At 44.2% G+C, this 12,200-nt stretch overlaps 1 protein-coding gene across 29 annotated transcripts in view; it reads left to right on the top strand.

The window, feature by feature from the left end:
* The window catches only part of MAP2 (microtubule associated protein 2), a 234,011-nt gene extending 224,339 nt beyond the window's left edge, over positions 1-9,672 (top strand). For 22 of the 29 annotated variants that reach the window (XM_074910435.1, XM_074910427.1, XM_074910432.1 and 19 more), the window contains 4 exons: positions 2,458-2,550; positions 4,099-4,180; positions 4,701-4,813; positions 5,485-9,672. In XM_074910435.1, coding sequence (XP_074766536.1) covers positions 2,458-2,550; positions 4,099-4,180; positions 4,701-4,813; positions 5,485-5,700 — 504 coding nt within the window. In that variant the 3' untranslated portion in view covers positions 5,701-9,672. The remainder of the gene's footprint in view (positions 1-2,457; positions 2,551-4,098; positions 4,181-4,700; positions 4,814-5,484) is intronic. The other 7 variants (XM_074910447.1, XM_074910446.1, XM_074910445.1 and 4 more) reach the window with 1 other exon arrangement.
* Positions 9,673-12,200: the final 2,528 nt, after the last annotated feature.

The raw sequence follows: 12,200 nt of genomic DNA, 5'->3' as shown, positions 1-12,200 counted from the left end.
AAGGCACCTTCTCAACTTATCACCTAGCTTTGGCTCTATTTTAAGCTACATGCCCCCAGTCCATGGTGCTGAGGTCTTGCCATGACCCCTAAATCAGCATTTTCAGAGCAAATGCATCCCTGTGGCCATTGCTAAGAGGTGATGCTGATCCACTGCTGAGTGATGTGCTCAGAAAGTGCTAGGAAGGCTTTCTGTTTTGCCCAGGAGTGTCTGGCCTGAAGCTCTCTGGAAGCCAGATCTGACTGCACGTCTGATGTGTGTTTCTGTAACTGATATGACACCTGTCTTGTACTGGGCTACATTTTAAAACAAATAGTATATTGAGAGAAAGCACAAGGATAAAACTCCAAAGGCATTTGCTTTCATGATTCAGTGTACATTGGTTTGGACTAAGCAGATAGGAGGGAGAAGGAAATCAGTTTGCCTACTGAAGATGCCCTTCTGAAGGTGACTTATCAGTTGTGGAGTTTTCTGGTGCTGTCGTCACCACAGATCTTCGCTAATTAAAGTGAGTGAACACTTAACATCCCAATGGTTTGACTGATATAGTGGTTATGTCATATGTATTGAGGGGGACCCATGAAACAGCTTGCTGTGACTAAATTCTTCGCATTAGCTTTAAAGTGAGACCCTCTGAAAATTTCTTCTTGGAGTTTACTGGGCTTGAGTCAAGGGTGTACTCCAGGTGCTCAGTGCCAGAGGATTCAGTTCATTATCTAAATGTGACATGATCCCCACTGCAGGAGGCAAGAGCTGCAAAATCCGATACCCCTGTAAAGGGGCAAATAGTCTTACCCTAGTTTAGAGAGGTGAGGCACAGAGGGGAGTCATTTGTTTCAGTATCAGGGAGCCTGGGGCGATTCGAGGACTTGAAGCCAGGAAGCAGAAACTGTACAGGGTTCTTCTTCCTCCCACTGACCACTTCAGCTGGTTTGCCGCTGCTTTGTGCTCCTGGAGTGATAAGCAGCTGCATGCAGTAAGGTACCCTGGTGTATCTTTCCCTCTCGCTCTTGTATCAGTATTGGTTGGTTGCTGTCGGTTTACCTACAACAGCAGCCAACAGGACTGTGCTAAGTAATATGTTAGTGAAGGCTCTACAAATGCCATTTAGCAAAATAAATAGATAACGTCCAAAATTCTGTGGCTTTCTGTATAGGAAAGAGTGTAAATTCATATTGTATATTAATAGCATAGAGGTAAATAAGATCCAACATAACATTGGAATAAAGACTTTGTATTTAACCCAGAGAAAGAATATGCTGCACAGGTGGCACTCTTTGGGTTAGTAAAAGCTCCTGGTGCAAAGGCAGCAGGCACTGTCTTAGCCAGAAATGCTTTCTCACACACCTGAAAGGCCTAATACTGGTGAGCACAATCCCCTGCCTTTGCTTAGAAAGAAGTCTGGAAGTGGTGTCACTCGGGTGTGTATGCTGCACCCAGTTGTCCCTGCCTCTGGTAACTGCCATCCAGCAGCACATCATTCACTGCCGGCACCTGAGTTCTGCCAGGTGGGGCAACTGCTTGGCATGGGGTCAAGACAGGGGTCAAGCACAGGACAGCATGGCCTGCCCTTCGCAGAGTTCGCCTCCACACACTGCCATATGCCTTCGGTGCATCTGTGGCTAAGGTAACACAGAACAAATGGGGGCTCCTGGCATCTGTAAGGAAGGCTGGCACCGTCAAGGGAAAGTCAAGCACTTGTTTTACCAGAAACAAAGAGCACAGGGGAGAAGCACAGCACTGCTAGCACCAGGTGACCAAATTTATGGCCAGCACCAGAAATCAGGAAGCAGTGATTGCAGCTCTAGGTTTCCAGATGCTGATGTTTTCTGCATTGCCCTTTAGTAGATGACAGTAAAGAGAGAGACCAGTACAGAGCTCTGACTTCAGTTTAATTAATTTTGTCAGTCCCCTTTCCCAGGACACTTTGAGGTGTGTTGTATGAATGTGGTGGCTGTATGGCAATAGGAGGGGTAAAATACCTCAGGATTTCAGCCTTTGTCTGAGTTGGCTGGCTCCGGGATTTCTGCATCAAAGGCTGGAGTGCTGAGCTGTGGGAAGGAGGGTTTCCATCTTCTCCTTGTGGCCAATTCAGCAGAAACACTGGCCATCGCTCCAGAACCTAGGACAGGCTGTCCAAGGACAGTGTCCAGGCAAGCAAGGAGTTCTTTGAGTTTTCAGGGGAAAGCCACTTCCTATATCTCCCAGTTAAAACCTTTCATCTTTGTATTTCACCACCACCTCATGAGGTTGAAAAAAGAGCATTGTAGTGTATTTGCATATAAGCTGTGTTAACATACTAAACACAGAGACTGGCGTGGTTTACTTTCTCACATTTCAATACAAGTGGCAGAAGAAGGAGTCACAGCAGGAGGCAAAATTACCCTGGTTCCCTTGTCCTGTGCTCTGATGGAGTGTGTATATGGAATATAGTAAGTTACCTCCAATTCCTTTTAGGTTAGGATTTTAAACAAGAAGATCGATTTTAGCGATATTCAATCCCGGTGTGGTTCCAGAGATAACATCAAACATTCTGCAGGGGGAGGAAATGTAAGTAGTACGGACACCCTGTGAACAGGCATCTCCACTGTGGTGACCCACCTTGCACAGCCAGACCCTTCTGTCTCCCTTCCTCTGAGCACTACTTTCCTCTCGCTGCTGTTTCACATGTGAGTCTGGTCTGGTAGTCGTGTGAGCCCTGTGTATGCAGTGGTAGCTTCCTGATCTTCACAGAGCACAACACATTTCCAGAAGTTGGACACGAAAAAGCAATGAGAAAAGAAAGGTTATCGCTAAACACCCAAGGGTGCTGACAGTAAAAGTCCAGTGTGAGCCAAAATGGTTCAGTGCCTTTCACGGGAGTGGCCCAAGAAAATAATTTCCAGAAAGAGACTACTGCTCACAGTGAGACTCCAGCCTCACAGTCAGATGTCTTCAGTGCATCAGTCCTTCCTCAGCTAACCTTTCAGTTATGTGCATGCATCAGAGGGAAGAAGAAAAATAAAACATAAGGTCAAAGAAAGCTCGGAGAGAGGGTGTGATCGGCCAGCGTGCTGAGTGCTGTTGCCACAGCGTTATTCCAGTATAACAAACTGAGGTTGCTCAGGGTTCGACCAGCCACCCGTTAGCCCTAGCTGTCATGCTGGAATAGCTTAAGGCAGCTGTGACCCCCCAGTGGAAATGATCTCCCATCAGATGGAGGAGCTGATGGTGCAGGCACATCTGATCCAAACAGATTCAGTACAGCCACCAGTGCTGGCTTAAGTCACTGCTGGTGATGTGAGCAAACTAGTGGCATTGCAGTCATTGTGGAGCTCCTGTCGGGCCTGAAGGGGCTGCAGCTCCTTCAGACCAGCAAACACAGTCAGTGTGATTGTGGGCCACATCTGGGAGCTGTTTTGGAGCACAGCAAGGCAGGAGTGGGGCTCTGTGGCTGTTCCCAAGCTGGGCTCAGTGCAGGCATGGCAACGCGGCTGGTAGCAGGAGGGAGGGTGCCTGTGCTGCTGCCTGGCTGAGCAGAGCGGTGCCCCTGCTCTCCAGTGAGCACCACCCAGCCAGCTGGGTGAACACCGACCAGCTCAGGTACAGATCAGGAGTCACAGTGGGAGATTCATCAGATTCTCCATAGTGGTTTGACATGAAATGCATACTGTATTTAGATGTGGAAAAATAGAAAACAGATGGTAGAGAGAAAAAAAAAACAAACAGTCACCAAAATATTCCTAGTTACCAGGATGCACATGCAAGAGCAGAAGCAAACAGGATGGGTCCTGCTGCATGCAGGGCTTCGGAGCACCCACCCTCAGAGGAGGCTCTGAAACATTTTAGAAAGAACCCACAAGCTGATCTGCTTTGTCCTCCTCTTTGTTTCGCAAATAGTAAAGCTTAACCCAGATCTGTCTTTCCCTAGGTGGGAAGGAAGCTTGCTGTATTAATTCAGATGTTTCCTCCTTTGTGGCATGCTCTGTTCTTTACTAACCATCTCTCCTTTTCCAGTGGTTTGTAGAGGCTTGGGCTCTTCCTCGGCAGGGCTTGGCTTTTTATTTACTTATTTTATTATTTTCATTCCTGTAATTTGTGTGTGTGTGTTTTTGACAGGTACAAATTGTAACCAAGAAGATTGACTTGAGTCATGTGACTTCCAAGTGTGGCTCTCTCAAGAATATCCACCACAAGCCAGGTATGGTAGAAATTTCTAGGATTAGCAAAGGTCTAATCCTGCTGTGTGAAGGAGAAATTATGCATGATACCATTCTCTTTTATAGCCCAAGAGAAGGTAAATACACTTCGGTAATAAAAATAACATTCTTAACTCTACTTAACTAAATATATAAAGACATAAAGGTATGAGACCACCTATTTTAGAGAGGAGATAAAAAATGATGTAGAAGGATGCTGTGGTGGCATAATGTCAGTTTGGTAAGATACTGAAATGCAAACTGAAGTCAGCAAAATACTTAATCATGTGCTTAAATCCCATGAAAATCAGAATCAGTATGGCTGCAGCACACGCTTACAATTTGAATATGTGTTGAAGATTCTTATATTGTCCTGAACATGCAGCGTGGTATTCTGTGCTTCTCTAAAACCCTTAGATCTCAACTAAAAGGGAAATAAAGTGACTGCACCCATGTGCATCAGATCAGACCTCCTCCTGAGCCATCCTAACCTCTTAATCTGTATTTCCATTTTCTGTGTAGGAGGTGGGCGTGTGAAAATTGAGAGTGTGAAACTGGATTTCAAAGAAAAAGCTCAGGCTAAAGTTGGTTCCCTGGAAAATGCCCACCACGTACCTGGCGGTGGTAACGTCAAGGTAAGGGGACACCCATCAGAGAGAAGGCTACTGCTGTGCCCCTGGCCCAGTGAAATTATTAGCTGTGAATTCAACGATGGCTCTGAATTGAGTAGGAAACATCTGTTTGTTCTCCTTCAAGCACCTTCACATGCTGTTTGTTCCATTTGGAATGACCAATCTCACATCCACATCTAATCTGAGAGTGAATTTTACAGTGAAATGTCCTGTAGTTTGTGCACTGGCTTTCCCCCTAAAGATAAACTTTGTTTGGGACTGTTGTACAGCATGAGTTATGCTCTAATAAATTCGTAGTATAGGTAACCTAGAGGATCGGGACTGCTTTGTGAAACAGGAGCAAATCATCTTGAAAGTAAGATCACTCCCAGAAATTTTCAGAAGGAAATCACAGTGCCCATAAAATGTCTATTAAATTCATACAGCTAGGAACAATGGTACTGCTTATTAAAGCATCCATCGAGATGGAAATAGTAAGATAATGTAACATAGTAAGTCAGTGTATATTAAACCAGGTGAAAAAAATATTCAGTTTCCATTATTCTAAGGAGTGAAGAAGCTTCAGTCCTTCTAAGAGTTCTTAAAAGTAAACAAAACGAGACCCAAATGATGATCTATAACAAGATAATTTGGTGACTATATAACATGTTCAATTTTTTGCTTTCCTGGAGCAGATTGACAGCCAGAAGCTAAACTTCAGAGAGCACGCTAAAGCCCGTGTTGATCATGGGGCCGAGATCATCACGCAGTCACCGGGCAGATCCAGTGTGGCTTCGCCACGCAGACTCAGCAACGTCTCGTCCTCTGGAAGCATCAACCTGCTCGAATCGCCCCAGCTTGCTACCCTTGCTGAAGATGTCACGGCAGCCCTGGCTAAGCAGGGCTTATGAATTTGCTCATTTTGCGTTGTATGAAGTAATAATATTTAGGCATGAGCTCTTGGCAGGAATGGGCTCAGAGCAGGTGTTACATTCATTCTTTACCATGTCTAAAACTAAGTCACATCCCAAGACTTGTAGTTACCATACAGTTAAAAAACCAGAAAAAAATAATTTAAATAGATGCAGAAATTGGCCTGATCTCCATTTACAACAGGAAGACACTGGCTTTATATGGGTATACAACTGCAGTATGTTACATTGGACAATTATTGTTGCTCTGCTCTGTCTTGCATGGAGTACCGTACTATGATAAAACGCATTTTTACCTTTCATGTGCCTGAAGGCCATCCACCTCTTTCTGAAGAGCCTTGTTAATATCTGAAGTTGCTCGTTTCACTGTTCTGTTGATAAATGGGGAAATACAAAAAGTTGCCCATTGTAAGTTATTACAGGTTAAATTAACAGTCTGCTTACCAGAAGGAAGGGCATATAGAGAAATTCAAGTTTAATTAAAAAAAAAATGTTATTTTGTATAAATGAGTAGAACAAAAGTTGAATTAAGTTATTAACATTTTTTTGGACCTGGTTAATAATGTCAGTGTATAGCTGAAAAGCCAATAAATTATTTAACGAATAACTAAAAATAGTAGTTGAAAACATTTGAACCATGCTTGGGGAAGTGACATAAAAAAAGCTGTTGGAAGCAAGCACTTCCACCCCAACAGACTTGTGTCTGATTAGAAAGTTGGTTAAGCGGCTAGATTTGTGTACGCACCGCCGGTTTCACATCCTTTCCATCTGTTTGATACAGTATTATAGATATATATATTTCTCTGTGGCCATTTGTGATACGCCCTCCTCATATACTTGAATATTCTACTTCTTTATTCACAGTATCTGTGTCTCTTGCACCCTTTGGTGTTGCAATTTTAGGTATGTAAAAGTAGATGTTAGCGGGGTTTTTTTTCCCTATTCATGAGAATACATTTAAAAAGATGAAAATTTTAGCATGAAGTTGCTTTCTGTAACAACTAAAAGCCGTGACCCTGTTTTAGTGCCAGATGCAAGTCTCTTCTGTGATGCTAGAAAAAAGATTTCTTCCTTCTTCCCTTCCCTCCCTTTCTTCACAAAGATATGATTTTTGTGGGGTCCAGATGTTTGTAAAAGGGTCTCCAAAGATGGACTAAGTTTGGATTCTGGAATTTTAAAAAAATCCACAATAGTTTGGTTCTGGTTTTCTTTCTTTCTTTCTTTCTTTCTTTCTTTCTTTCTTTCTTTCTTTCTTTCTTTCACTCCTGTAGTAACAGTGAATGTTAGATTTTTTTTTTTCTTTTGCTAAAGTTGAAACACAGAAAACAGTATTAAGGTGTTGTTTCCACTCCTTTAGTGATGTCTCATGTATACACTCAGGCACTCAGATAACAGTGTAAAACATAACAGAGATGCCTGTAAATTATAGTACGTGCATAAATAAAATGAGCTCCCTAGACTGAGTTGCCATAGCGATTCATCAATAAATAGGGTATCTTAAAATCTGAGCAAAGTGGGATTATATCGACTATAAAAAGTATAAGAAAAAGTGTGCATAAAAGATAAAGGGCAGAGTTATATAAACAACCGATCTAATGGAGTTACCTGTGAGAACTCCGACACTGACTTATGGACACTAAGAGAACACTGAAGGTAATATGGTAGTATTACTCATCAGCAGATAATAATCTGCTGATACTATATGTACAGTAGACATTATGAAATGACCAGTTTACATTCTTGCAGATTGTTTGATCTTTTCCTTTTGAAATCTCTTGACTAAACTTTGCACTGTCAGTTGAGCTATACTTGATACATGTATTAGGTTAACATTCTGTGTTGGAAGCTTTTGATCTGTTCTTTTCCTTCTTAATTTGTATGTGTGCGTGTGTGTGTTGGGGTTTGGTCTGAAAAGACTCGGAGAGAAGATTTTTATGGCTGTGGAGATAGGATTCGAATAATTAGTAGCACAGGATTCCCCATCATTAAATTCAGGTTGTAGATGCACAGTAGTTACTAGACAGTAAATACACAGTGGACCAAAGGGGGATTTTGGCTAAGCTTGTCAGAGCAATACAAAGACAAAACAAAATGGCTACATCTCTAAAAATTTTACTGAAGATGAACTTCTAACAGCCCCACACACGACATTTCAGCTCTGCAAAAAGCTTTTTCACACTGTAAAGTACCTAATAATGTTTGTAAGTCGGTTGTTTTATACAAAGGACAGTGAGTTTAGAACCATGCTGTGTGCATCTGGAGGATTATGATTTCTGCCTTGTATTTGTTATACTTTTGCTTAGAGTAATCCTAAGAACTCACATGGAAACAGCGTTGAGTGAGATGCATTAAAAGCCTCTTCCCATTTTTCCAGAAAAACAACAGACAGAGAGAAAGAAAAAACAACAGTGTTTATACCACGTTGCTCTGATTATACTATGAATTAATATAAATTAGCCTTGAAGTGGTTTGGGGGTTTTTTTATGCCTTTTGCCAGTGTGGGAGAGAGCCTATGATATTCCTGAACCTCAGCGTCTCTGAAGCTGAACACCAGCTAGTGAGAACAGTGTTAACCTGGGACTCAAGGGGTTTTTTTATTCTACTTTTAAAATTGACATACTCTAGAAAATGAAGCTTAGTTAATCCACCTATGAGTCCAAAGTTAGAGCGGTGTAACACACCAAATCATTTATTTCATGCATTAAAATGAGCTTTCTTGTCTTGATTCAAGCAAAGATCTTTGTAATCGTAATCATCCTTCCATAGAAAGAATCCTAGAATGCTGTGGAGTTAGATGAAAGGAAATCAAGAGTTTTGTGCTGTTAAGTTAAAAAAACAAACAAAAAAACCCAAACCAACAAGTTACGTTACATGACTCTGGATGTTCACTGAAAAAGCTCATATTAATCTTAACTTCTCAAGAAGAGTGTTGGTTTTAAAAACAACAGTTTTGTAAATATGTAACGCCCACTAAATAAGATAGAGCCAGCTTCCTGGAAACTGCATCCGTTGTGTTTCTTTTCCACAGGCATGTTGAGCCAGCAGGTATGTTGGGTGTCTGAGACCCAACTCTGTAACAAAGCAGAGATAATCCAGACAAACGGAATGGTGAAACCTTGTTTGGATAGCTAGGGGGGAACCCCGAATTAATAATCCATCAAATTGTAGAGACAAAAGAAAAAGTGCTTCTGCCCCATCTGCAGAGTTCTGTTTCTGTGTAACCACAAGCAGAAAGAAATCAAAGTTGAGCAAACCTCTGTCCAGCAACACTAAAAGAAAAACTAACACGGATGAGGGAAGTTGTGTGCCCACAAGGGCTATGTCTATTTTCACTGTACAGCATTAAATGGTATTACCCATTCAATGCTCTGCTAAGGTACAGTAGTAGCCTCATCGTGACTGCTTACAAATCTAGGTTTGCCTATATACACGACCCAAAGGGAGTCGAAAGGCAGCCTGTGTGGACTACCACGTGTGAGCAGGAGTTTCTTGCATGCTGGACCAAATACTGTTCGAAACCCAAGTACAAATGTCCCTTCAAAGGCGAATGCCTTGAAGAGTAGAATCGACACAGGTAGATTTCTAGCCTAGATGTGTGTTGAGTTCACTCACTAGTCAGATTGCTAAAGCAACTCCCTCTGCAACTCCAGCAATTCCCACTGCAGAACGGTAAATGAGTTTCACACTTGGAAAAGTCAAGCGTATAAAAGCCACTTCAACTTTAGCAAAAAGAAAAAGCCAACAAATAAACATGCTGTATGCTGGGATGTCAAGGAATACAGTCTGCTGTTACAAACCTGTGTTTTTTCTGATAATTCTAGAGCCTGTTACCATAAAAGAGGCATTTCTTGAATGGCTGGTGGTAGGTAGTTCATGTTTTTCAATCCGATTTGCAATTGTATTTGTTGCTGTATAGTGATTGTTTTGCAAAATAAAATCGCTTGTCATCTAGTTGTTTCTGTTGGTTTCCACTGTTTGTGATTGTGCTGGCAGATTAGACAACTGTTTAACCTTCTCTGTGTGATACAGCTCCTCCTGCATTCAATCACTGCGCGTCACTGCCCTGCATGGGAAAAAGTTTCACATACCTGCTGCTATTGCGTAGTCAGCCTTGCCAGGAGAAATCAGAGCAGATTAAGTCGTATTTCTCTGCTAATCCCTGTTACTTCTTGACAAAATAATCTTTTTTTTACAGCTAGTGTACTGCAGGGTAGTATTTCCCTGCTTTGTACAAATACATTACTCTGTCCTTCATCCCGGGGCCCCAGCGTGGAGGTGAGAGGCGAGAGGCTCGGCATCGCCCTGCACTGAGCAGCTGAGGCCTCCAGGCAGAGACGGCCCCTGGCTGAGCCAGCTTCCCCTCCCTTGTCACCGCTCCCTTTGGCTGCCTGCAGCAGAGGTGTGCAGAGGCATCACCAGTGGCCGGAGCCATCCCTTGGTCACAAGCTGGGCCGCTGGCGGGGACGTGCCAGAGGTTTGGATCATGGCTCGCGCCATTTTTCCGGCTTGGCTGAACAGCAGGGCAGCCTCCCTCCTCCGTCAGGCAGGGGCCGCAGCCGTTGGTGGGCCTGGTGCTGTGAAGGGCGGCGGGGCTGAGGGCTGCCACCCCCTTCCCCATAGAGTCCCTCTTCAGGGAAATGGCGGTCACAGCCCCAACGGCCGGCACGGCTCCCATGGCCAGCGGCTGCACTCCGGTGGGCTATAAATGACCGTGGAGCCATTAACAGTTGCCAGACGGCTGCTGGTTTGGCATCACGAGGGGCAGGCACCACACTCCCTCCGCTCTCTCCCCTCATAGCCGGAGGGAGCGCCCTGGCTGGCTCTGAGGGGCTCAGCCCAGCTGGCAGCGACGGGGAGCGTGGTCAGGGCCGGCTCCCTGCAGCCTGTTGAGGGTGGTGGGGTCGCGTGGACCAAAGGCAATGGGGGCTGTGGGTGATGAGCTCCAGGGGTTGTCCTGAAAACTAATGGGGAACAGCCTGAGGTTTGAGGGCTGCTTGAAGTAGTTTGTTATTTTGGATCTGTTGGTGAGTGCTTAAACCCTTGCCTTGGCTTGGGTCAAGGAGGAGCTACAACTCTGTGTTGCAGGTGGAATAAAGAAATACTCCAGATAACGTTAAAGTGCTGGTCCAAACCACCTGTGTGGACCAGGTGCCTTCTCAACATGGAGCTGTGGTGTGGGGAGACAGAGAAGCCTCACCTCACAGGCTTTCCTGCCCCTGCGCTGCCTGCTCTGGACCTGTTCAAGCAAGGATGCTTCCAATACCTCCTGCTCTGATGCCTGCCCTGGAGGAATTTCAAGCCATGAAGATGTAGATGCCATGACAAGGGTGAAATGAGAGCTTCAGTATCCGCTACTGTGTGAGCTCTGCATATTCTGCAGAGTTGGATAGTGGCAGTGAGACTTCCTTGCTAACAGAAGAATCCTCTGAACATGGCTGGGAGCCTGAGCAGTAGGAAGGAGATACAAATGAGTAGACTGCCTTAAATTTCCCAACCCCTAAGCAATCTGGACTTTTCACATAATGCTGCAATATTCATAAATAAATGCAGTCAAACGACCTGAAGGAATAATTAGCTGCTGTTAATTATCCATTAGAAGCACCCTCCTAAGGGTGCTCAGGCACAAGGCAGAACTAATGTATCATCTGCTAAAAGGGGAAGGATTAAGAGGTTGAGAACAAAGCTAGAGCAATGGTTGAGGGCAGCTGGTAAGAACCTGTTTCATTCTTTCAAAGTGAACAAAGAAGAGGTGATATTTCTATGGTTGTTGTGTCTTATTAGCAGCATGTGGTAGGTGATGTATTTTGTAACCGACTAGCAGACTCTGGTGGTGGAGCACTGAGGTGAGTACAAGCTGTGAATAAAACCTTGATGAACTGCACTGATTAACTGCATTGCTACTGAAAGTGAGGGAAGCCCAGGAATCCTGCTACAATGTTTGGTAGATTTGCTAGATGTGCGTCCGGTGCCTGTCACAGCTCATGGGGTATTCCTTGCACTGGGCAGGAACACGATAGAGAACAGTGGGTGAGTCAGAGAAATGGATCAGATGAGAGCGGCAGGCAGAAGGCCTCTCACCTGGATTTGTGTGGCCATACAGAAATCACAGCTGTTGCTTTGAAAAGACAGTGTGGCCCTGATGGAGAGGCTCCCAAACCTGGCTTGTGTGAGCACCCTTGTTCTGGAAGGAGAAGCATGTAGCGGAAGCAGTTTGCAGCTCTCTTCTGAGCAACGGAGAGGGAGACATGTTTGGTCACTCAGTGGAACAAGAGATCCCCACTCTCTTCTCCAGAAAGAAGGTGTTTGGGTGGGGTGGGGTTTGGGTGGGAGGACATTTGTTGTCTTTTTTCCTAAAAGGAAGAAAAAGTTTTGCAGCTGCTACCAAAGGAGTCACATCCCAGAGCTTGGAGAGTCCTCATCCAAGGGGTGGTATGATACCCTGAGAGTGAAAGCTGGATTTTTACTTTTTTCCCCCCAGT

Source organism: Athene noctua, chromosome 7 (assembly GCF_965140245.1).
Source record: "Athene noctua chromosome 7, bAthNoc1.hap1.1, whole genome shotgun sequence".
NCBI classification, from domain to species: Eukaryota; Metazoa; Chordata; class Aves; order Strigiformes; family Strigidae; genus Athene; species Athene noctua.
This window is presented reverse-complemented; position numbering and strand designations above follow the sequence as displayed.